Source organism: Larus michahellis, chromosome 3, assembly GCF_964199755.1.
Source record: "Larus michahellis chromosome 3, bLarMic1.1, whole genome shotgun sequence".
NCBI classification, from domain to species: Eukaryota; Metazoa; Chordata; class Aves; order Charadriiformes; family Laridae; genus Larus; species Larus michahellis.
In genome coordinates this window covers 71,428,919-71,455,442 of record NC_133898.1, presented here as the reverse complement: position 1 = coordinate 71,455,442, position 26,524 = coordinate 71,428,919, and the positions used below count along the sequence as shown (strand labels likewise).

At 43.4% G+C, this 26,524-nt stretch overlaps 1 protein-coding gene across 4 annotated transcripts in view; it reads left to right on the top strand.

Annotated features, from left to right (window-relative positions):
- Positions 1-2,946: 2,946 nt before the first annotated feature.
- L3MBTL3 (L3MBTL histone methyl-lysine binding protein 3) overlaps positions 2,947-26,524 on the top strand; it is an 81,357-nt gene continuing 57,779 nt past the window's right edge. Inside the window, exons 1-3 of one of the 4 annotated variants that reach the window (XM_074580738.1) lie at positions 2,947-3,245; positions 13,330-13,441; positions 25,951-26,062. In XM_074580738.1, the coding sequence (XP_074436839.1) occupies positions 13,340-13,441; positions 25,951-26,062 (214 nt within the window). In that variant the 5' untranslated portion in view covers positions 2,947-3,245; positions 13,330-13,339. Of the gene's footprint in view, positions 3,336-3,357; positions 3,604-7,386; positions 7,506-13,329; positions 13,442-25,950; positions 26,063-26,524 lie in introns of those variants that run through there. The other 3 variants (XM_074580737.1, XM_074580739.1, XM_074580740.1) reach the window with 3 other exon arrangements.

The following is a 26,524-nucleotide window of genomic DNA, read 5'->3' as shown; positions in this document are numbered from 1 at the left end:
TCACATGATGGTATAAACCCAATATGCAAACAGAATCAATAATGTACGTTTCTTTCCTCTCACCACCTTAAATGGTATTCAAGATTTGGGATTTGGAAGCCATGTATATGGATGTTCATGCGCATGCTCTTAGAAAAATAATAAGTATTTGGCTACAGCACAAACACCTATTCAACGAGTCACAAGAATACTCAGAGAAAGACCAAATTTAGCTACTCCAAAATCTGTCATTAAACATACTGCCAAAATCATATTAAACGCCATACTTACATATAGAAAACAAGTGTTCAAAATTCTCTGTCTTCAGAATACAGATGGAAGACTAGTGTTAAATAAAATGGCAACAGAACTAATGTTTAAAGGGAATATTTGAATAATGTTTAATCTATTTTTACTCAATAAATTTTTATCGACAAATTAATGGGTTTATTATACACCATGAGCTGCCACAATACAGTTAGGGCAAGGATCAAAGAAGAGACAGAACAGAAGGTACCTTTATTAATGTCCCAGGTCCTTTTACTTTAATCAGAGCTATCTATCTGAAACTACTGATTCAATAAAACAGCTATGCTCTGGTTCAAATACTTGGTTTCACTTCTGGCTTCCAATATATATCCTTCAAGGAGCTTTTCCACCTGTGTAGTCATTTTCTGTAAGGGGCTACACTCCTATGACTTCTGCAAGAAGATTAGATGGATTAGAATATAACAGGGTTTTACAAGTTCTGTGTTTCCCTTTAAAGATTTTCAAAGGAAAAAGGACAAAGTCTTTCAAGCATAAATGAAATAACTGCAGATAACTTGTCATTTGTATTCTTAGAAATGCATCTTCATAACAGGGTATGGTACATCCTCCCCCAGAACCTTGATGTCATCTGGAAAAATAATCAGTACAGGTCCAGTGTCCTAAAGAGTTTGAAATAGTAGCAAATTGTATTATTTTTTAAGCGTCTTCTGCAGAGCCCAGCTAATTTAATGCTACAATAGAATAATCTAGTTATTTGGCAACTATCTGCATAAAAACATTTCAATAACATTGGGAAATAATTTTCAGAAAAGCACTGAATTACTTCACTTACAGTTTATTCTTTGTTTCTAACCCATAAATTTCTTCAACTAGGAGTTCACTGGTGGAAAGTAGGAATTTTCTCATCCTTTACTACTTTTTGCATCTGTGTTTTAGAAGAGTTTAAATATATGTTATCACTAATTATTACAATTAGGTTAATACTGTTTTCTGTAATTAGTTTCTAATGAACATATGTTCATTGATGAAAACTGCAGTCTATATGCAATGCCATTTGAGCTGAAGGGGCGTGAGAAATGCTCATCATAAAATAGCTACCATGTATTGCGCTTGGGCACCAATCCTGCAAACACTTCGGCGTGAGCCCCATTTTGCTGCTGTGAGAAGAATTAATTTAAATAAATAGAAGCTCTCAAGGTATTATAGTAAAATCTAACTAAACTCACATCTAAATTGATTGAGCAGGGGCATAGTTTAAAGGAGAAGAGTTGTCAAGTTTGATTCTTTCTTATTTAAATACACATTGTTAATCAAATACTCTGCTGAACAGAAGCTCAGACTGAGGAGTCCTGTCAGAGAAGGGCCACGTCTATCCTATGTCCGGTGCAATGCTGTCCCTGTCACGGGGGTACGAGTAATACAGTATATATCCACAACAGCAAAAAGGTTGTATTTGGTCTTGTATAAACCACTTTATTAGTTACTCTGATTTTGTAGGTGAGCATTTTTGCCATGTGTTTATTTCTATTGATATTTAATGCTGATATTTATCAGTATTTATTAGTATTTCCATTCCAGTAATCTGGGCTAAAGTTGTCAGTGTAATTGTAGAAGGGAGCATGTATAAAATCAAGAGAGTTTGGACACAGATCGTTACTGGGATTAACAAAAGATATATCTAGATTTGAGAGTTATTTTAAGAGCTATATAATAATATGCCAAACTATTAAAAATTCAAAATTCACTTTGCCAGTTTTTGCCTCAAGGACAGAGTCATCTTAGGGAGATACGCTGTGGTCTGAAAAAATATTTAGGGTTAGTATAATCGAGATTATGGTTCGTGTTGTTTTATACTCTGCCTGAAACTATATATATATATATATATATATATTCACACACACACTTTTTGAAGTATCATATATACAACTGCTTGCAATCCTCCATCCTCCCTTTTCCCCAGCCTAGTTAGGCCTCGTGTAGGTCTATTTTGCTTAATGTTCTTTTGCATAACACATCTCCTTGTAGGCAAAGGAAGCCTGCCCTGGCCAATCCCATAAAATAATGAGGGCCTTCGGTTTTTTAGAGTTTTCTGAACAACAAGAATAAGTGACAGAAAATAAATGCTGAAGACAGGATTTTTCTTTGTGAATACAAGGTGACGATGGAGAGGATTCAGGCAGGTGGCACACGTGAAACTACTTTTGATTTGTAAGCTGGCTAGGTTTTAAATGAGTTGAGGCCCATTATATGGAACATTTCCACACTGAAGAAACCTCACATTTCTGGGGTGCAGGAGGCTCCGGGCTGACCCTGACCTTCCCACTGGGTGCCCCCTCCCTGGAAGAGATGCCCAATATTGGCGCCTGCCTAGAGCACCTGGAGGGCTGCCCCTCTCCCGCAGCCTACGGGACCCCCACTTCCATTCCTGATGCCCAACTGTCCTACCCCTGCCTGGGGGCTCTTTTACCCGGGGGCCGGGGGGGGTGACCAAGCGCCGCAACAGAGGTTCTCCCCGGCCTCCCGGCGCCCACCACCCAGCCCCCCCAGCACCTGGTGAGGTGAGGCTAGGGAGGAGAGGAAAGGAGAGGAGAGGACCAGACACCCCCATCCTCCCCGAAAAGTGCACGGCATCATTTTTGAAAGCGCCCAAAATAGCGCGCGCGGCCGCCGCCGCACGAGTCTCCTTATTATTCCTCCGGCGTCGGCAGCCGATGCGGGGCGAGGACGCGCCGCCGCCGCCGGGCCGTGGCCGGCGCCCGTGTCTTTGGGCGAGGGCGGCGATGATCGCCGCCGGCTGCCGGTCGCCGGTCGGCCGGAGCGCAGCGGCAGCGCAGGCGAGGAGGAAGAGGAGCGGCGGCAGCGGCGGCGGCGGCGGCAGTTTCCCCTTTCCCCAGCCCCGGCTCGGCGGGCGCATGCTCACTGGTGCCCGCAGCCCTGGACCATATTTGTCAGGACTACTCGAGAGACGGAGAAAAGAGAGAGAGAATTTTGGGGGGGTAAGGAGCGGCGGGTTCCGATCTAATCCGCAAGCCGTGTAGGGCGCTGCGATGGCAGAGGCTGGCGATGGGTTTTAATTTTCCCCCGAGGTGAGGATGAAAGTTAGGGAGAGAGAGCGCGAGAGATAAAGGAGGGAGAGACGCACCTCCTCTCCCTCCCTTACGAAACGTATCTGGGGAAGGGGAGGGGGGTGGGGGGGGGGCTTCTCCCCCACCACCTCGAGCAGAAAAGGATGGAAGTTAATGCCGGGGAAAGTGGGCAAGTGACTCGCAAGTGGCTGGGGAGCGGCTGGGGCACCGGGAACCTCACTAAATCATAAGTGTACGAGTGTGAAAGAGGAACAAAAGAAAGAGAGAGGTGCCTGGTATTTCTTTTTCTCTTCCCAAACACATGAAGGGAGTACATGTGTGTATATATATATGCGCGCTATATATTTATATACATACACAGGCACGCACGGACGTACGTGTATGTACATATATATATATATACGGGGGAGGGAGCTGTGGAAATGTGCTGGGGGGCCTTTTTTTGGGGGGGGTGGGGGGGGGAGAGGTGGTTCCGAAGGGAGGGGGAAGGGAAGGGGAGAGACATTTTGCAGACTTGCCCCACCAATGAGCTTGTCAGTTGGCTCCATTTAATGACACTTACGGGGCACCGCCGCGCCGTTGGGAACAATGTGATGCGGGTGCAGCAGCGGGGGGGGGTGGGGGGGTTGTGCGTGGTATGTGTGTATGTGTGGGGGGTGTGTTTGTGGGGTTGTGTGTGTGTGTTACACGGGTGTGCGTGTGAGCGCCGAGGGGAGGGAGGGGGCTCGCTGCCACCCCAGGCCCCCCCCCCCCCCATCCCCGTCTCTTTGTTCACAGAGGCTGAAGGACGGGGAGCAGTGCGGGTTGCTGGGGGGGGGGGGGCGTGGGGGAGGGTGGGCAATGCGCAGCCGGAGAGGGGTGAGAAAAAGCCCCCGGGTTTGGTTTTTTTTTTTGGTGGGAAGCGGCGAGAGGCGGCGGCCGCCGGGATATACCGGTTGAATGTGCCGTGGGTCCCCGTGTGCGAAGGCCTCTTCAGCGCGCAGCGGAGAGAGTTTGTATTTTCCGTCGCTCCTGCACTTTGTGTGGTTTGTGCGCGAGAGATATTTAAAATATAATCATCTCCCAATTTCCGCCATTTTGGGGAAAGTTTGCACACACATACACATACCCAAAAAAAAAAAAAAAGGCAAGCTTCTAGCAAAATTTTTATTTTTTATTTTTTTTTCTTAAAGCGGCGGAAAAAAAAAAAAAAGTCTTGAGTGCTCAGTTCCTGCCTGTGTGCGGTGCGTGCGCCGCGCTCGCTGCGGCAGACATGTGAGGCGGCGGGGGGGAACGGCCCCTACCCGCTCCGGGCGGACGGAGGAACGGGGGGGGGACCGGCGCCCGGCAGCGCGGCCGGCCCCGCGGGATGCCCGGGGGGTGTGTGGGGGTGATCCCGGAGGCTGGTCCGGAGGTGCCGGCGGTGTGTGTGCACATACACGCGAGTGGGGATTTGATGGGGGGGGGGGGGGGGCGCGCAGGGAAGAGGCCACGGGTTTGCTGCGAAGTTGCGCGCTCCCGCCTGAAGTGCGGCCGGGGGGGGGTGGACGGGGACGGCCCCGCCGCGCACACGCCCGTCCTTTCCTCTGCTCTCCCTCCCCGTCCCCGCAGCCGGTGCATATAACAACAGGATATAGGCACACTTGTTCTCGCTAACGTGCTGCGAGGCGCTGTTTTTTCAGCGGGGGGGGGGGGGAAGGGAAAAAAGCGATGTTTTTAAAAAATTTTGGGGGCGGGAGAGGGGCGGCGGACTACGGGAAGGCGCTCCCGCGGAGCCCGGCCGAGGCGAGGCGGCTGGGGCGGGGGTCGCGGCGTCGGGGCCCGCTTCCCCACCCCCTCCGTGTTTTTCCGACCCCCCTCCCCTCCTTTTCCTCGTCGGAGCGGGCGCACGGCGGAGCGTGAGAGAAAAAGTTGTATCGCGGCTCCGGGCGGCGGCGGCCCCGGGCGGGGGCGGCCCTGCGGGGCGGTGGCGGCGGCCGCCGGCCCCTCCCGCGGGAAGGGGCGACTTCCCCGCCGAGGGATGCCCGCGGATCGGCCGCGGAGGAAACCCTCGCAGCCCCTCAGGGGAAAAAAAAAAGAAAAACGAGATATCGCCCCCCTCCTCCTCTTCCCCCTCCGCGCTGGGGGAAGGGAGGAGAAGGTAAATTAATTTTTTTTATATTTTTTTTTTTTCTTTCCACTCGGAGGCAGTCTCCTTTTCCCGGATCCCGGCCCCGGTGGGGGTGGAGTGGGGGGTGGAAGGAAAAAAAAAAAAGGCAAGAGGACCCGGTAAACAAGCAGAGTCCCTCTCTCGTTGTGCAACTTCCTCAGGAACACTTAACACCCAGTTCCTCTCCCACCCCCGCCCGCACCGCGCTCGCCCCCGCCGCCCCCACGCCGGGGCAAAGCGGGGGGTGTCACTCTTCCCCGCTCCATTTAATTGCCCGGGGCGGGAGGAAAGACACACACACACCAAAAAAAAAAAAAAAAAAAAAAAAAAAAAGGCAAATTCAGGAGAGAAACGGAGCAACTCGAGAACCGCTTTCCCCGAGCGCTGCCCCGCGGAGGGGCCGGGCCGGGCGCTTTTGTGTGGGTGGTTCTGCCCCGAGGCTGGGGAAGACGCGGACCTGAGCCCCGGGTTTTCTCCAGAAAGTTTCAAGTGCAGCAAAAAAAAAAAAAAAAAAAAAAAGAAAAAAGACACGCCGCAAAAACTGGCCAAGGAGGGACCTCTGGCGGTAGGCCGCCGGCTGACGGCGGTGGGGAGCGGCGGCCGCGGCCGCGCCCGCCGGGCCTCGCCGCCGCATTCCGGCCGCCGCTCCGCCGCGCCGGGCGGGAGGGAGGGAAGAAGGAGGGCGGTAGGGCTGGCTCCGGGGCAGCCGCTGCCGGGGCCCGCCGGTTCCCAGCCGCCCCGCCGCCGGGGGGTGGGGGGCAGGCCCACGGCCTGCGTGGGGAGCGGGCGGGGGCGCGGCCCGCCCACCGCGTCACTTGTCCCACTCGGGAGCGCGGTGTGAGCCCCGGTGCGCCGGGGAAAGGAGGGCCCCGGAGATGCGGCAGCCTCCGCGGGTGGTGAGCGGCACAGCCTCTTCCCTTTCTTTTAATTACCTGTGCTGAATAGCATGGCGTGCGAGGCTTTCGAGTGAGGGGTAGCACGAGTTGCATTTTCAGTCTTGTTCTATTTTCTTTTTAATTTCCCTTGTATAGCGGAGTGGCGTTGGACTGGCCGCCTTTGCTGTTTGTTTCTGCTTCTGAATGGATGCTCAGTCGTGGGTGCTAACAGTTAGGCGGTGCGCATAATTAAAATTCAAGATACACAAACTTCAGCTTGTGTCATTTTTTTGAAATCATCTATGTTCAGGACCGTAACACAGTTTTCCTAATGCAAATTTGAAAGCTGGTTAGGAAACCAGTGGTTTTTACCAAGGAAGTTATCACGTTCCCAGAAGTTTATATGATGAACATCTGTAAGAGAGAAACTCCCTGAAACTAGCGGCTGAAGGCAGTAAAGCACTCTGCGTAAATCCGGGTGGTGCCGGGTCCTCATTTTTTCCTGGTGTGCCTTCAGCGGCTTTGACTGTGGTCCAGTTGGTCCTGTGAACTGGTGCTATAATGAAGGTGGCTGAAGCAATCATCTTGGATGGTTTTTGTTGTCAGTTGGGCAATTGCAGTGAACTTTGTTGTGGTGGTGTATGTTTCACCTTCAATTTAATGAGTTTTTCTAGACTGTTGCTTTTAAAAGTTCTAATAACTTAAGAAAATGGTTACGTGATGAGTCTTTCCTCTGACTTGTTCAGTTTTATTGGGCATCACCTATTCTGTGAAGAGAGGTGGTTGACTTTTTGTGGGCCATTCCATTTTTACTCTTTGGGTTTTTTAATACTGCTGGTAAGTAGAATGGTGGGTGTGAGGGACCAGTGATCACCTGGCATGGGGCTGACTGGAGAAGGTGGTAGTGTGTGAGTAGTTGTAGCTTATTAGTGCTGCAGTAGTAGGACCACTGGTCACAATGGGAGATACGAGCTCTTTATGAATTGGAAAGAAGGGAAAGTCTATAAATGCAGTAGCCTGCTGAGTGTATTTAGGAGCTAGAAAGCGGTGAATTAATTGTGTAAGGACAGCAGAGCCCATGGAAACTGCTAAGAACCAGCAGAAGAGGAAGAGGAGGGCACGAGTCAGAGAAAAGGAGCATTCAGGCATCTACTGAATTAACTTGGGGTAAGAAATAACAATTTGAAGTAGGTCAGGTGATATTCAATGTGTAGATTTGGTGCATCAGTTCTTCTCAAGGAGGTGTCTGCACAGGGGGTAGAAGGAGGCACAAATAAAGGCAGAAGTTTTGTGAAACTTTCTGGGCCTGGTTCAAGGAATTAAGAGAAATTAAGAAATAGGATTTCAGAGTGGTACTGAAGTCTTCTATCTGAGTAGGTACAAGCGTGGGGTGCAGGTTCTTCATAAACAAGACGAAAGTTGTCAGCTGTAAGTTTCATTAGATGATGGGATTGCTTTGGTATTGGGTAACTGTTGTTCTTACAGTGTTCTGTGGATATTTGAAAATGAGCTGGTAGGTGGAGGCTGTGTGTAACTGCGTTACCCAGTTTCTAGCAGTGGTACGGCAATCCTGTGTTAGCTCCCTGACAGCAACCCGACTCAGGTGAGGACAGCATGAACCTCCTGTAGCGCTGGTTGCAGACTCAGGCTTCACAGCATTTTGTAATGTGTCTGTGGCCAGATTCTTTCTGTGAGGAAAAAGGTTTTAAGCCGATGTATTGGGAAGCAGGAACAGACACACACAGTATGCTTGGAGAATCTAGCAGGCAGAAGAGTAGCAACAGATAAAAATGTGAGGAAATAATGCTAAAGGGACATCATCAATATGAAATCTGGTCCGTTTTCTATTACAAATTTTAAGAATGGCAAAGAATTTTAAGCTATGGTCCCTTTGTGAATACATATATAACCTATATAGCTCATCTCTGAAGTTACTTACTTGTAATAAACTTCATGAGCAACAGGCAAAATAGCGAAATTTACTGAAGCAGCTCTTCAACACACAGAAGAGAAACATGGCAGAACTAGTCAAGTGGTTCCTAAACAAAGAAAAAATGAGATTTTGAAGGAAATGTGTAATCTGTAATTTTTAATGAAATATTAAAATAATTTAACCATTAACAGGTACAAAACAAAGTACGTGTTGCAATGTGGTGGATAGCCTCAAAGCATTTTACCATTTCCTGCACTGTTCCTGTTGTGGTTGTTTTTCTTGAAGTGAAGAATCAGATGCAAAAAGATGAAGGGTGAGAAAGAGAGAGGTGCGGGGTGTACCCAGCTCAAAGAGAAGACTGCGGGGAGAAAAGCAGGGCTTGCCCCGGTGGGTTTACAGTCAGTTGGCTTTGCTTTTGCTGACATGATGAAGCTAGTTTAATACAAAGTCTGTCTGAAATCGAGGGAGCTTACCTTGCGAGGGGTAATTCTGCTTCATGTGGTGTAACAAGTAATCCCTGGTAGTGTTCATGTTCTTACACGTTAAATAAAGCCAAAGCTGAGTATCCACTTGTCCCCTGGTGTCTAGAAGTTAGTATATTTGCAGCTCTGGTACGCTGAGTTGTCCCCTTCTGATCCACTTCATTTTCCTGATTTATTATGTAGGGAAAATGTGTCCCTTTAGCCCATGGGTGCTATGCCAAGCAGCCTCCTTCTTGGAGATGCCCAAAATAACCATCTACGACATTAGGACAAAAATCTCACCTGTTGCCTTTGTGTCTGAACATCTGTCAGTGCTGGTATCACCCAGCCCAGTTGGGAAGAGGGACCATGGCTCGGCTCCGTAAGGACATCGCCTCCCTTGGGACCTCTTCTTGTCCCTTGGACCTCACCCTTGGTGCCGCTTGCTGGGACCTCCTCTGGCTCCACATGCCCACTTTTGCCTCTCCTCGCAGGAGCTATCAGCTGAGGAGAAGACCAGCACAGGGCAAATCTGCCAGGCTATCCTGTCACAGTGACTACAGAAATCCTCGAAAGTAAAAATAAAAATGTACAAGAATGCATAAAAAGAAAAGACTCTGTTGCAGACAGGCTGTGCCAAGGTGGCAGTGCTGACTGGGGGCTTTACTGCTGAAATCTCCTCTCTCTGCTGCCCAGTGACCCCATATTGAGTTGGCCCACTGGTTGGAAATCATATGGACACTTCACAGGCGACGTCTTAGATTTTTCAAAATTTGGGTAGGTGTCAGGTAGTTTTTTAAAGTGCTGACTGAAAGAACAAACCCTTCTACTAGTACTTTTTGATGCGTTCAGTGCAGAACCCTGTAATTATTTCGAAAACTACTCGTATGCTTAATTGGCATATTCTCTCCTGTTTCTTTGCTATACGTCTTTAGAGAGTCTTTCACCAGATGAAACTACCTGATTTCTAGTGCTGTTATTCTCATTAAATATCTTCTCTGTGAGGTACTCATTTATTGTTGAACCAGTTGGTAAAAGTGAAGGTTTTTCTAAAGGATGTGTCTAATCTTATTTTATATGCTTGCTTATTTTAGTGAATTTTTTACATATGTTTAAACCAAAGTTAATGTTGAAATATTAACATGCAGCACACTCCTCTATAAATGTTAATAGCTTATGGCTGTGAAGACTGAGATACAGTTACATCCCTAATAGTGGATTTTGGGGATGCTTTCAGAAGATGACTTTTCCATAATCTTATGATTATGTCCTTTTCTTCACATCAGATGGTCTTCAGTGACAGACATAGGGACAGTATTGTAGTTACCTTGCCCCTTATTTATCTAGTATTTTTACTACTTTTTGGTAAGTGTAGCAACAGAAATGATAGCAAATGAAATCATTATGGAAGGAGTTATACTAGAACAACATCAGAGCGTTAAAAACAAAACCAAGTAGATAAGACATTCTGTAGTTTTCTTTTTTGCTGTGATTTAGATGTATATATTGTGATGATTTCATCCTTTTTTAGTACATCATTGCTGTAACAATTTAATTGGTCTCTATTTCCCTCCTTATTATCATTAGTAGTGGGATATAGCCCTATCTTTCATCTGTTCAAACTCATCAAAGCTGGAAACAGATATTTTGTTAAATGTAATTCCTTTTGGTAAATTCATTTCTATCTACATTGCCCTATGACCTTTTCATCCTCACTAAGAACGTTTTTGACGGTTGCAGAATGTAAAAGTACAGATTGTGCTTTTGATGTTGAGTTAATTTTAAAAGGAAAACAATAATGAATACCTTATCAAACAATAGAATATATCATTAGTGCTGATTTGTTACCTGAGGAAACCTTGTTAGGTGTAATTAAATGAAAATTTGTATGTTTTATTGAGAGAAATATGCCTTGAACATTTCTGTTACTTTTTTTTTTTTTCTACTTTCACAGTTTACATCCTGTCTAAGTATGCTAGGCTCTAAGGTTTTTTTCCCCATGTCTGTTACAAAGCCTGTCTATAATGAGAGTAGCACTATCGCAGACGCCCGCATCTGATGGAGCGGCTGTCGGCTGCTCCTTGCTCCCTGGGACAGCGGCCGCTGCGAGAAAGCGTTTTCCCACAGTCTCCCAACTCTCTTCCCGTCCTCTGTCGTGCCTTCTGCAGAAACCACTGGAACATGTTTTCTGTAATAAATAAACCACGGGACGGTTGAGTGAAGTGTCCTCTAAATAGGGTGGTAATTTAAGGTTACTTAGAAACTTTGGTTAATACAGAACGCAGCTTTGTGTTTGCTTAGCCAGGCTAATCACAGGGAACGCGTTACACCGATGTGCTTAAGCCACCCTGTTTCACGTCCTTAAAATTTCATGGATTTCTGGAGAGATGCAATTTTCCAGCTACTCCTTTAGCAGCTTGGGTCTTGTGTTGTTGAGGGAAGGCCTGTGCCTCTGCCGTCGTGGTGCGGTTCAGTTTGGTGGAAGGCGGCCTGAGTTGGTCTGCTGCTGTGTGGGGGGATTGAGCTCTGCGATGTGCCGTGCTCTCGGGTCAGAGATCGTCCAAGTTGTGCTGCAGAAGCTGCCCTGAGGCAGGGTGGATTTTGCCTGGGAGTGATTTTAAAAAAGAAGGTCTGTGGCTTTGGGGAAATTTATCAGTTTGCGCTCAATTAGTTTAGATTTATCGACGTATTTTAAAATTAATTTTTTGTGCATTGACGGCATGGTTTTCAGTACTTTCTCACAGAGGATTACTGAAATTAGGGATGGAGAAGACACACTGAATCATGTGGCTCTTTTTACCTCACACTCATCATGTGAAATATGTGAAGTTTTCTCAAAGAGCCTTCTGTGAACTCTGCCCATCGTATGAAATGAAGGGGAATGCAGAAGCTTTCACCCTAAGCAGTGGTTGCCGACTGAGGTCCAGCTCCTGTTATCCTGTTGATACTGTGTACTGGCTGTAATGTAACGGAAGTACTTGTGGAGTAAGGTGTTGTTCAGGGTTTTAAAGAGTTCTGCTAGAAGTGAGGAGGAAACCCAGGAGAAATATAAGGGAGTCTGCCTTGCGCACCCAAAACCAGAGTAGTATCTGTCTGTAGTGGTGTGTTACAGTGATTTTTCTGATGAAAAAAATTTCTTATATTTTTCACGCAACAGAGTTAACTAGCTAAGCATTTTTCTCCTCAAACTTTCAGTAAAAAGGTTCTAGATGACCTGAGTTTACTTCTGCTTGGTTTGCATCTTTTTGTCTTATCTGTGAGCAAACAAATATCACTCAGTCTTTTTTGTAGAAATTCCAGATTTCCAAAGAGTATTAATAGATATATGCAGATTTTGGGAGTGGGACCTAAGTTATAAATTAGGTTTTGGAAAACCAGGTTAAGCACTGGGGAAGGTGCTACCTATTTGAACTTCAAATACTGATACTCGCAGCAAAAGTTTGCAGTCTGCAGACAGCGTATGAGGCTTAGAAAGTGATGGTTAAAAAGTTCATAAAGTGTAAATTTGAAAAGGGTGAGCTTTTGATAATAGTTCACAAACCAAAGACAGAGCTAATTTTTCCGCAGATTGTTTCAGCTGCTAAGCATAGGGCAGAAATTCCTCAGAAATAAAACGAATGAGTCAGATTTCACATTGAACAAATAGTAAATCAGGTGCCAGGCCACAGATTTAAAGATTGCTGGGTTTGTGAGAAGTGGAAAGGAAGAATTTGGTGGGAGTCATAACTGGCTGCTAGAAACATCTGCAGTTCAGAGCAACTGATGCCGTCTTTGTGGCAGTGACAAGCGCGGGGCCAGAGCCCAGGAGGGGTCAGTGGCAAGTGTTACATGCTTCTGTTGCTTGTGCAACAGTTTATTTGGGATAAACTCTTACCACAGAAGAGGATGTCCAAATCCACTATTTCTGAAGATAAATATTCTCTCCTTTCGCTGTTCTGAAACAGAGGGATGCAGTAAAATAAAGTCCTGCAAAGGAGTAGTTTTCTCTGGTGTGTGTGTGCTTCTCTGCAGTAAGTTTCAAAAATGCAAATCGAAATTTAGTGAAACTGTATGGAAACAGACAGGGAATATTTGGGCATCCTGAGTCAGACGGTGAAAATGAAAGACCGTTTCAAATTCATTTTGAAATTTTAATTTGAACTTGGGTAAAGCAGTCACATCAGCGTGTTACCTGATATTAAGGAAAAGCAGTTCTATTAATCAGTGCTTAATGTATTTATTATAGGCATGCACTCATGTCTTGCCTTCCCCAGAACAAATGTTTTTCTTAGGTGTACTCGAGGTATCTTTATGCCATGTCAGTTTATTTGCAGTTTGAAATTTTTCATTTCTCTCCAATACAGCCTCATTAACAGCCTCCTAGTGTGTAAAACAGGTATTATTTTTAAAGATTTTCAAAAGATTTCCCCTTGTTTTTATTACATTAGTGTATATTACCATCATTGTCATCAGTTATCCACATTGCCAGCGTGCTGAGGGAAGCATTTGATACTAATCTATGAAGTGCATTTGAAGAAATGTCCAGTGATATAAGCGTTAAACCACTTAAAGTATTTTCACATTAAATACTTGTATTTTTTAATTATTTTTTTTTTAGTACATGCATCATGAATGAGTCTGCCTCTAGTGGAAATGGTCAAGAGTTTGATGTATTTAGTGCTATGGACTGGAAGGATGGCATAGGTACTTTGCCAGGAAGCGACCTAAAGGTAAGATGTGTAATTTTTTTAATAAGCGAAATAAAAGTGTTAAATGCCAGACGAATGCATTTCACAAGCTGGTGTGTTGGTGTCTGCTTTTATGAATAAAACATGAATCTGCAGCTCTGAGTTAAGAGACTGTAGCCCGTTAGCTTTTAGCTCTGGAGTTTCTTGATTCATTTGCTGGTGCTGGCATAGACAGCCGTCATCCCCGTAGGAAGGCATAAATTAGCACTGCCTAACTATATAGACAGAAGTAATCAAGTGCACAAGATCCAAAAGAAATCCCAAAAGTTAAGGGTGAAAATTCAGTCCGCTTAGAGTGTTATATTATTGTCTCACTAAGGATATCTGTCCTGTCACTGACTCTCACAGTCTCGTATTCTTAGTTCTTTTTATTTCTAAAAATAGTTTATATTTGCTTTGCTTTTGTCATGTGAGTGCCTAGAAAAATTAATAAAGTGAGTGCTTCTGACCTTGGTATAGTTTAGAAATTTGAATGGTGTTGGAATTGTACTTTTAATTACATTTTTCCCACTGGTTGTAGTTACTGAAGTAAATTATAACAATTTTATTTTGTTCTCAAAATATTTTATGTATTTTATTTATCTGATACTTTCTACTATGTCCTCAGAAGATGTCCTCTGCTGCGTTAGCTAAAAATACAGTTTCTGTATTAGAGACTTTATTGCACCTATTTCCTGTTGATTATAGTCAATATTTTCATATAATTCCATTTAGGCTAACATCGATGAAGTTTTCTCAGAGTTTATTTTTGGAATGCAATCTCACAAATTAATTAGAAAACGCATGTTTTTTAAAAGAACTTTTTATCCCATGGTGCCTGGTACAATTTCTCTTGTTGAAGTAAGGAGTCAAAAATGTTTAAAATTCAGGAGACGTGTTGTGAGTGTGGTTTTGTGTGTTTTGTTGTTTCTTCTTGTTTTTAGTCACAGAGTCATAGAATAGACTCAGAGAATAACTTGCTTTGGAAAGGACCTCAGGAGACCACCTCTGACCAGCCCAGACCTCTGGCTGACTTGGATCAGGTTGCTCAGGGCCTTGTCCGATACAGGTTTGGTTATCTCCAGGGCTGGAGATACCACAGTCTCTTCGGGCAGCCTGTTCCAGCATTGGCCACCCTCACAGCGATTTTGTCCTTTTACTGATACTCAGTAGGAATGTCCACTTTTGCAGCTTGTGCTTGTTGCCTCTTGTACAAAACCTGGCTCCATCCCTTCTATATCCTCCCATTAACTGCTGGAAGACAGCGGTAAAATCTCTCCTTCACTTCTCAAGACTGAGCAAACAAGTTCTCTCAGCTTCTCCTTGCATCTTGCAGTCGTCTGCTACAGCCCCTACTTGTTCTGATGGACATCCGCTGGACTTGCTGCACTGGGTTATTGTCTTTCTTGTGATGGACCCAGTAGTCTCTGGATGGTCTCATCAGTATTGAATGGAGGGGAATAGTCAGTTCCCCTGAGCTGCTGGTTACCCTTTTGCTAAAGTAGCCCTGGGTGCCTGTGGCCGCCTTTGCTGCCAGGGCGCATTGCTGACTTGTGTTCCGCTCGTAGGTCTTCTGCAAAGCTGCTTTCAGATAGTCAGTCCCCAGGCTGTACCGGTGCAGGCAGCTGTTCAGTCCCAGGTGCAGGGCCTTGCGTGGGCTTTTGTAGAGCTTCATGAGATCTTGTTAGCCTATTTCTTCAGTGTGTCGGGGGTCTTTCTGATTAGCTAACCTGCCCTTCAGTTTATCAGCCACTCTGTCTAATTTGGTAATTTGCTTCTGCAGCCTGTACATATATAGAAGCGTTTCTTGTTGCCTTTGCTGGTTCTTCCCCAGCTGAGCTTTGAGTTTCCTAATTGTACACTGCAGCAATATCACTATATACAGTCTCTGTGTAATGTTTCCCCAGTTTCACTTCTGCGTACCTCCATTTCCAAGTCAGGAGTCCCTAGTTCATTCCATTCATGTTGGCCTTCATCCACATTTGCTCAACTTCTAGCACATCGGCATGCATCATTCTCCTGGTGTGAGGTCCCTGGAGAGACATCCAAGTCTCCTGGGCCCGTTAACTTTTTAAAGCAGTCTCCTGTGTGATCCTGCCAAGCAGGTTTCTGAACAAGCCAAAATCTGCCTCTCGTGAAGTCCAGTGCTGCTACTTCAGTATTTGTTTTGCTCACTCCTTTCAGGATTTCAGACATCACCATCTCGTGGTTGCTACCACCAAGGCTATCAGCAGCCTCCACATCCCTGACCAGCTCTGTATTTTTTAAAATAGTCCAGGGTTTTACAATACCTTTCTATTTTAATAAGCAGCATTGTATGAAAGGCAAACATAATACTGAAGTGTTTGAGGAATACAAAAGGGAACAGTGCAGGAAGATATAATAATCTCATATAAATCACTGGTACATGCTTTGTTCAGTTCTGGTTACCCTATGTCAAAAGAAACAAAACCAAAGCAAAGGTTTGGTTAATTAGTAAAGGAATTAAGTAGTAGAGGAATGGGAAAGCTTCTCTACAAAGCGAGGGAAGGGACCGGGAAGGGTAGCTGAGGGTAAATTCAGGAAATAGTTTAAGAAGATTCTTGACTATGCCCTGTTCAGGGTAGCATGAGCTTCATTTGTTGTTTGTTTTTTTTGTTTGTTTTTTTGTTTTGTTTTGTTTTGTTTTAATTTTATTTGGAAACAAACAGGTATTTGATTTTTGGACAGAGATTCTTTCTTTGGTCCAGGCGTAAAGGAAGACACAGTCAGAGGTGCGATGGTAGTGTACCCAGAATGATGAAAGATACGGAGAGAATTGGCCAGGCAGCTCATTCTGGTCTGTCTTTTTTTTTTTTAATACAAAAGCAAGGGGTTACTGGATGAAATTGAAATGGAGCCATTCGAACACTGACTGAAGGAAGAATATTTTCTAACAATGCAGAATTAGCCTGAGGAGCTCACTGGACCAGGGAGCATTGAGACTCAGTGAAAGACTAGGCATTTATGCAGACACCAAAACAATTTGAGCTGTTGCAATAGTACGGATTTTTTAAGCTTTTGAGATAATTGTAACAACCCATTTTTCAGGGTTGCTTCTAAATACTGATGGTCAAAAGGGTGACTAATCCCTTGAAACCGTAAATGTGATCGTGGAAGATATGTTATGCTCTTTGTGTAATTCTCAAATAGGGTTAATGCAGATGGTTTACCTGAACTGTCCTGATAACAGAGTATTTTAATACTGTGTCCTGAACGTAAAGAAGATGCCCTTACATAGCAGTTACTTCTTGTAAGCTTGCTCGTGTCATTCAAAAATTATAATAGAATTGTTCCACTGAACATATCAAACTATTGCCATGTATTTACGTTGAAATGAAATTGAAAGATCCAGTGAAAACAGTGCAGTAGCAAGATGCACACATCCAAAGATTCTATTTTTACAGAAACAGAGTGCCTTTTTTTTTTTTTAATAATAATAAATAGTAAGCAATAGCTGAACTGTTCATTGAAGACAATGCATTGCGTGCATTCTCACATTCAGTCTTTTGTCTCCATAAAATGTTGGGGAAAATTGTCTTTGAACGCTCAATTTGGTAAACTATATTGTATGAGCATGCTTTAAGTTAAATGTATACCAAAATGTTGAAATACTGCTTTTTTAATATAGAAGTTTTGGGGAGTTACCTACTTAAAGTCCTTATTTTTAGTCATGTAAGTCATATGGCATTTGCTTGTCTTTTACTGCTTGCATGATGAAGTTCCATGCTTATTTTTACATAATGCATTTTTTAAGAAATCTCTTTTTTTTGTGTGCTATATTAATATCTAGCCTCCTCAGATTATCAGGCAAGCATATCTGAGCAACCATCTTTTTTAAGAACCACTTCATTTTTGTGAATGTAAGTTCCTCTATGAATAAAAGCTGGTAAAAACCCATTGTAAGTAGCGGAAAATGCTTGAAACATTTACAAATAACTTTTCTCAATATTTTATTATCATTGCTTAAATTTAACTTTTCTTATGATATAGAAGTAAATTAGAAATAGGAAATTGCATTATTTCTTTTTGTTATGAAGTCCTATGGGCAGTTTCATGCCTCCCAGACTTCACTGAGATGGGCTGCACCAGGGGGCACTCGATCCCCAGTCTCATCAAAACAAGGGAGCCCACTCAACTACCAAACCTCTGTTCTCATGGTCTACATCTGTTTCCACGTCGGTAAAATGCTGAAATGTTCTTTTCCTATGATTTTGTGCATTGCTAATTGTCGGATTTTTGTTGCGTGGCAGAAGGCTGTGGAAATACATTCTCATACAGATTTTGTTAAAACTCTTTGGCAGAAACAGTCATAAAATAGTTAATAGTTCTTGAACGCTGCTTTGAGCATGCTGTGTGACAGATAAATAGTTGTGGAAAATGCTAGAATTTCAAATTATACAGGGGATAGGGAGAATTAAAAATTGTACGCTATGATGCACTGAAGACTGAGAACAAAAATTTTAGCATTGTATATTAGTTCTTTCAAGATGTTTAAATAAAACAGAAAACTTGAATTCCAGTAGAGTTTAAAATATTTTACAAATTACAGAATGCCTTCATGTGGCAGGCTAAGTAATGTATGCTCATCTGAAAAACATCATTGCTTACCAGTTACTCTGCATGGTATGAATATAAATGTGAAATACTCTTCTTTTTTCCTCTCTTTTTTCTTTTTTTTTTTTTTTCTAAAAATCTCTGTGCTGAGTGCAGGCAGTAACACCATCACTTCAAGATTTAAATGTACTCATTAAATTGGAAAAGCTGTAATAATTTACAGTCACTTCCTACTGCAGTGACAGAAGTTTATGAAGTACTTCGTAATGAGTTTTCTAGTACTTGTGTTTGGAAAGTGAGCTGTTATATACTGCATGGACAGAATTTTGGTCATTATTTCCAGCTTGCAAATTGTGCTTGAATGGAAAAAAAATACAAATAAATTTGATGATGAAGAAATTAACCTGTAAATAAAGCTGGGCAGCTAATATGGTAGGAAACCAGCTATAATAGTGGGACATGAATGGTGGAATAATGGTCAGTGGTGCTCGGTATTTCCAGCCGCGCTGTAAAGAAGGTAACGGTGATTCACAGTGCTGTGTTTCTGGATGCATAGGTGCAGCAACTCAAGGCAGTAAAGTGCATCCTTCCACCTGCCCGTTCTGAAATTGCATTCAAGCTTACTTGAGATAATTAACATTTAGAGAACAACTTTTTTTTTTTTTTTTACATCATTATATATCAGAAATACTGGTAGTGTCTCAGGCGGTAACTAACTACAGTGATTTTTTTAGTGCAAAGCTATTTCTGTCCTCATGCAGTGGCATGTGCTGCACTGAACCTGGGCAGGCATTTCTCTCTCGGGGAAGTGGCCCCGAGAGTGTCCGCGGGAAACATCAACTACCGGGAACCAGTTAAATCACTGCCTCCACCGGGAAGGTGTTTTTGCAGAGGGAAGATAGATTCCCTTCAGGTAAGTGGTAGCGCAGGGAGGAGAAAACAAGGCAGAATAGACTTCTCTGAGTACGTGTGAGCCCCAGCAGATGTACTTAGTGGCCTGGTCTTTTCCACATGGAAGTAACTTTCTTCTGTTGCAATCTAATGTAATTGATTAGCTCATGCTGTGCTTCATCGCCATTCATTTCTGGTTTAAAACTGTGCATTGTCATTAAATGATTCTACCTTTTTGGAAAAAAAACCCCAAAAACTACCAAAAAGGAAATTGCTGAAACTCCAAAGCCAAGAAATGCCGGAATTAGGTTTGCATTTGGATCTTTAAGTGGGCTTCCTCGTATGTAGTCATGGTGTAGTTTTCACTTAAGTGATCACATGGTATTTTACCGCAAAATCTACTGCGTCATTTGCTGTAGATGCTGTTAGACTTGTAAATAATTGGGCAGAGGATTTCAGGAAGGAAAAGGAATAGTTTTGTGATTAATGCAGGTAAGTCCCACATGGGAAAGCTTAGCGCTGCACTTGTTTCTACCACAGCCTTCCCCTGCGGTGCCGAACAAGTCACTGGAACCAAACTTTGGCAGGTAGCCATTCATTTTTTTTAACTTGTCACTGGCTTGGCTTCCCCATGAGATATTAGCGTTTGGTATTTAGAAATATTCTGGCCGAAATAATTCAGAGCCAGGGTTGCTTTGTAGGTCAACTTCTGGATCAATAAGCATAGTCTTGGCAGGCCTTGACTTCTGGCTCTGTCACTGATTTATGTGTCACCTTAAGAAAGTCTGTTTAGCTGCAATTTCCTACTCAAGTGGAGATAATAAGGCAGACTGAGTTTGCAGTGAAGAGAGATCATTGAGAAGCTGTCTGGTACTAAGATAATTCTCAAGCACTCGGGGTGGAGGGCGGGATTGGAAGAGCCTGAGGAGTGTCTAAGAATAACGTAGATAAATATTACTGCAGACGAGACTGAGGTATCGGCGTTTTGCTGGGGAAATGTCAGTCTCTCTTGCTAAAGGTATATGTTTTCTGATGGTGCCTAAGCTTTCAGTTCAGAAGTGATGAGAGAATGTTCCTATCCTTTTTGTCCTTTCCTGCTTGTGCCTGCCCAGATGATAGGAAAAACCTTTCCTTTTGGATGCAAATTGTTCTCTCTTCTTCGTTACTTCAGGATTAGCCTATTGCAGTATTACTGATGCATCTTAAAATCAATCAAAGATCGCTTGAAGTGTCCCACTTTCTTGCTGACAGCATCATTCCAGTGAGAGAGCGTCTGGCCCTGCCCCTTGGTCGTGGTGTGGAATTTAATGTCTGCTGATTATGAATTAGGGAGCCTTAAATAGCCTGGGATGCAGCTTAAATTGTTTGTCTTTTGCTGGACTTGGGAGAGCAGGAGCATGCAGGCAGGATCCCTTCTCATCGTTAAAGAAAGGGAACAGCCAGGTGCAGGGACGCGTTCCCCTGCCCTTCTACATCCCTGAAAGAGTCAAAATTCTGTGACCAGGCAAGCATCAGGGGTCACATGCTTACTGAGTGCTTTGAAATAAGCTGGGAGCAGAGTACTCAGAAGGATGAAGAGGTAGGAAGAGATATTTTTATTGTCTTTTGTAAGTGGCTGAGAACAGAGGTTTTGTTTCAGGATTTACTTTGCACTGCATTGTAGCAGTAATTGCTAGAGTGCCCAAAGCTTTTTTAGATACATGCTCTTTGTTATTTCAGTGTTGGGGTTTTTTTAAAGAAAATAAACAGTCATTCTACTTTCAAACTGTGTAGAGTAAATAAGACTGGCTTTACTGCTTGAAGAAAGAGTATAAAAATACACAACAGCTGCCTCATTTTCTGAATGCTGTCCAGCCCCTGCCTGGGGCAGGGGTTCTGTGGAAAAAATTGTATGTGATCATGCATGTAAAGCCTGTATTACACACACACAGAAGAGGAGAATGGTTGAATGGGCAAGTTCTGGCATTTACTAACTTATTCAACTTAAATAATATGTAAAAAATAATTTAGCATGTAGCAGGATGTGGTTGGACGATACGGTGTCGATAGGTGATTCCTTTGCTTTAAAGGGAGGAGGAGCTGTAAGATGCCAGAAAGGCTCTGATTTGTCTGAAATCACTGATTAAACCATGATTCAAATGAAGAATGGTGGTAACTGTTCGCTAACCGGAGATCTGAGTGTAGTTCTTTGGCTGTTATCCCTGGAGTTCCAAGGCATGGACTCTTGACAGACTGCTGTGTAACTCCGTTACTTAAGTTTAGTTACTTCATAGGCATGAAGAACATTTGTTCAATTTACTTTTGGTTTGGATAATATAAATTTTCCAGGTTTATTCTGAGCTAGTCCACGATCAGTGTTCTGTGGTCAAGATGAGTTTTACTCCTGACATTACTGTCAGAATGCAGCAACAATTGTATTTATTGCGAAGAACGCTTTGTCCTTATCTTGCCCAGTAGATGGTAGTGTTGGCTGTTTTTTCTTAATTCATTTTAAAGTTGTGCATGAAGATGTGTAGGGCTTTTTTCTTCTTTTTTTGTCCTTTGCACTTTGGTTGTTGCTCCCTTTTCTTCCTTTTTATTTCTGTGTGTTCTCCCAAATAGTATTTTTACCTTGTAGAAAACGATAGTGGCCTTTATTCTGATTTGATTTCTATGAGTACTAATGAGATCTTGTACATTCCTATAAGGGCACAAGTAACAGCAAACTGAGATAGTCTGATGTTTGTTGCACTGAATTTGACACATGCAACAGCAGGGACTTAATTTGAAATTAGATCCTGTGTATTTCTTCCCAATAGGTTTGAGTTTCTAAGAATTAATCTGCAATATGGTAGGCATTTTGCATTGTTTGCAAACTTATTTTTATCCCACTTAGTCACAAATACACTGAGTATTTGTATGAAATGTGGAGAAAGAGAACTGAAAGCCTTTTTAATATATAATTCCCCTGACATAAAACTACAGAGTGCCTTCCAGCTCGCATGGTAAGGCAAAGAACTTCCATTAGAAATGGAGAGGTCCTGAAACCACTGAAGGAGGGACAGCAGAAGTCCACTACAGTGTTATGCTTAGTCAGGTTCACTGAGAAAAAGTGAATTTCCATAGTTAAGCCTAGCACATGGTCGGCAAAGAATGACAGGCTGATCGAGAAGATTGAGTACCATTTTCATAAGAGGACCAGAAGTGGCTTGTGCTTAGCCTAATAAAATTAAGTTTGGGGGTACATAATTCCTTGCTTCAAATGCGTGCCCAGAGAGTAAATGCTAGGGTACTAGAGCTATGTAATCCATAGGCTAATGTTGGGTTAAGAACAAATGGGTATAAACTGACTATGAATACATGTAAATGAAGAGTTAGAAGAAAGTTTTTTTGAGAAAGAAATTCAGGAATGGGCTTTCAGTAGAGGCACTGGTTACGGAGAATCTCTCTGCTTCTCCATTGCAGCTGAAACATTTATGAAATACTTTGTGTGACACTATCGCCTGCAATTAAAAAAGTCTTTGTCTCGGTGACTTACGGTGCGTGTTCCAGTCCTGTGTAAATTTTAATGCAATTTTAATTAAAAAAAATATTTATTGATAGTAATTTTGATCCCTGTTGAAGAACTTAGCATGTGGACAGGCAGAAATGGTTCAGAAAGTATTTATAATGCTTGATCATTATTTATTTAAGCCTTGGTTTCCCTCAGTGTATTCTTTATTTCTTGAATGAATATGAAAGTGTTTCTGGGGATTAAATTAACAGTCATATAAGATGAAGTTCTGGTATATCAGGGCTTCGTTTCCCAAGAACGTGAAGAAGTATCTCAGCCCTGAGGGGAAGGAATCTCCAGTGATGTTTAGATGGAAGCTGCTGTTTAGTTCCCCTTTGACCGTTGTGGAAACTGCTAAACAAGGCAGCTAAATTCTGTGTTGTATACTTACCCACTAATAATTGGACTTATCCTCCCAACTCAGTTTATGATATATTTGCGTTAAAAGAACTGTAGTATCTTGAAAACATGTATTTTTGCCGTTGTTGCTCACCTGTACATGAAAATTGGAAAGTTAAATTTTCTATCTAAATGTTATATTCATTTCTGTTTATCTTACTGTGAATTTGCTTATGAAAGCTGCTGAGGTTTCTTCCTCATCTTCTTCTTTGCCTCCTGATCTTTTAAGACTGTTGGCTCCATTCAGTGGGATAGAGGGTTGTCTTCTTAACAGGTTCCTTCAAAGTTGCAAAGAGGCACTTGTCAAAAGTCAAGTGGATTAAATTCACACCCAACAAGCTATTATTTTAAACTTCTCAGAAAGCTATTGGTCTGTCCTCAGAAGTTGGCTCAATGGCACCGTTTCCTTCTCTGTATCACCAAACTGTTGGGACACCAGGGGAAATGCATGGGAGGACTGCTCTTACTATATTAAAAGCTTGCATCCCCAAAACCGGAGGGAATATTACGACTGAACCTTTACCTTTATTTTTTTGTTGTCGCCTGCTTTCTAGGTATAAAAGACTTACGAAAGTATTGAATTTTTTCATGGACACATAAACCACCATTAGTCTGGATCCATTTTTGTCACGCTTCCAGCAGTAGAGACTAGTTGGCACATTGCTCTGCCAGCTTTTATCCTGTGATGGCTTTGTGCAGTATGCTGCTCTGTACATCTGTTTCTCCTGTTTTTAAGCGGTTAACCTCAGTCATAAGTTTTTTTGTTGCTTTTCCTCCTCATCTAAAACCAGAGTATGACTCCCCAGGTCCGAGGCATTTTTCTGGTGAGCTAGGGAGAGCTCAGCGTGCACAGCAATGCTGAAGTACCTGTAGTTGGGGAAGCAGCAGGTGAAAGCAGATGTACTGCTACAAGATTGCCTCTGAAGAGGAGCCGGAGGCGTCTGATGCTGATAGAGGCCAGGCTGAGGGCAACACCAGGAGATACAGAGGTCCCATGGTGCAGCAGGCCTGGTAGTGTTGTTGCTAAGGCACTAGCAAGTGGTTGCTCTCCATCCCTGATTCCAGCTCAGCGTGGTGGCCTGACTGCTGGAGGGCTGCTTCCTTAAGGGTTCGTCTCTTGCTGCCGTGAGCAGCCTCAGTGAAAGGGTAGCTGGGGCAGCCTTCCCTGCAGGCATCTGTCTTTCCTTTTTTGACACCTGTCAGTCAGCCTGCTGAAGGCAGAAGGGCTGGTGGGTCACTCCACTAGCAAGGGTGACGTCCTTGCGTACCACAGGAGGCCCCAGTGGAGGAGGAACCTATGTATAGTGTTGGGGCTGAACGTCGGTTGGATGATGCAGGAATATCCCAGGTATTAATTGGGATATACCTTCAGAAATAACCTTCGGTGTACGGATGTTCTGGCTGGCATTGTATGAGGGTGCAGAGAGTGTTTCCAGAAGCTGGTGAGTAACCTCCCTGTGACCTGTGGGTTGGTGGGCCACTGTGTTGTGGCCTCACAGCCCCCTTGCTGAGCCAGCTGCTGCAGAGTTAGAGCTCTTGGAAGCAAGAAAAGGCTTTCCCTCTGGCATCCACCTACTGCAGAGACAGCAAAGCACCAACAGCAAAAATGAGCTTAGCCAAAATAGGAGCCAGGCTGGGTAAGACACAAGGATCCTCTTCTGAATGGTAACTCCACTGCTTTTCTTTGGGGGGAACAGTGTGAATATATGCCCACAAACTGGAGTATGAGCATGTGGTGTTACTGCATCTGGGCGCCTTTCAAAACTGAACTCCTGGTCTTTCAGTCCAAATGGACTTATTGACAGTTTTTTCACACTTGGGTTATCTGTTGTGAGCGTAGCTGATGGCAAGTAAAAATCTTGGCTCCAGAAGTCATGGGACTGTGAGGTCCTCCTCTTCTTCCTCTCCTTCCCCCTGAGATGCCTGCGTTCCTTAGGACCTTCTGGCTCTTTGCAGCTGCTGGGGCTGGAAGGACTGTATTAGCGAAAGCACACTGTTCTGGTATGTATGTCATGAGGCTCACCTTTGCTTTCAGTCAGAATGGCTTATTTTCAGTACTGTACCATGGCAGGGTCCAAAGTGAGTGGGAGTGATTCATCCTGCAGCCTCCAGAGGCACAGAGAAGATCAGTTGCAATTGTTCCCCTTCCCATTTTCCCAAGGTAGAGTTGCCTGACCAGAGAAACAGAAATAGGCTTCATGCTGCTGCCCTGAAGGAGTATTCTCGCAGGTGGGTGCTGGGGAGCTTTGAAAGACTCTCTCAGGCGTAATTTTTCCTGTTGATCTCCGTTGGTGAGAGCACCTTGCTGCTAGAGACCTGCCCTCTGTGGCAAAGCTCAGAGAGTTACGCCCCTTTGCTGTTTCAGACGGACAAAACGCTGCCTTCAGTTCAACCCGTGTAACCAGCCAGGCCTGCAAACCAAGTAGACTGGGAAGCTGAAGTTTATTTTCATCTGGTAGCGCTGTAATCGTTACGGCATTTGGAAGATGCTTTTCTGCTGGCAGCAGGGTGGATATAACTCCCGGTGCTCCTGTGTAAGCACAGCATGTGGGGTATTGTTGAGCCTTGCTTCTGGCTGACAGTAATACCACGTTCAGCGTGTAATTAAACAGCTCATAAACTGCCTTGAGATGTTTGTTTATGTGCACTTTACAGCGGAGAAGTACTATGTTTTCAGAGGATGCTGAAATTTCTGTACTCTGTGAAGCATTTGTATTTGACATTTAGTTCCCTTTTCGTTGACAAAAATACTCAGTGACTGGAGTGCATTATTTTGCTGGCAATGAAAAGCGTATGGTTAGGAGATTTTCCCATGAATTTCTGTTACTGTTTTTTTTTGATTCTTGTGTGTAACTTAGATATAGATCTGCGTGTGGAGGCATCTTTATCAATATCTATTGGAAATTAATATTTTTTAATAACAAAATGAGGTTTCATTTTGCTTGAAAGAAACAAGAAAGGTTTGTTTCCAATTCCTTGGAGATAAGCAGAAACTCATAGAAATTAAATAATATGGTAAGGACACCATGTAAAAACTATCTTGGTCAACAGAAGAAGACTTGATAAGAGAATAATTTTTTTTACTATATTCTACGCCATTTGTTTTGTCTTACAGTTTAGAGTGAATGAATTTGGGGCCCTGGAAGTGATTACGGATGAAACTGAGATGGAAAGTGTTAAAAAGGCAACTGCTACCACAACCTGGATGGTTCCAACTGCTCAAGAAGGTCAGTTAAGAGGCAGTAAACGTTTTCTGTGGTAGACTGTATTTTGTTTAATATATCAGTTTTTCTAAAAGGTTGGCCCCCAAAATTAAAAAAAAACCCCAAACTTATTTGCTTTAATGCACAGAGTATCTCTGATGATGCTACCTATTTCTTGGTATGTGCGTAAGTATGAAACTAAAGGCATTTTAAGTTAAAAAGAAATAATTCCACTGTTAAACACATGAAGTTCAATTACAGCCACATTTTTTTCTTACAGTAGTTTTTTCTAAGTTTAGAATCAGTATTTTCCCTCTATTTAATTTGCAAAATAGTCAAATTCTCACTTTAAATTCTTGAGAGTTTTTTAGATGTTATTTTTGTTGAGCTGGTTCTCCAGACTGCCCACAAACTTCACCAACTGCCTAGAGTTCGCTTGTGACCAAAGTACCACGCACTGTAAACTGCCTTCACATGGTCCTGCCT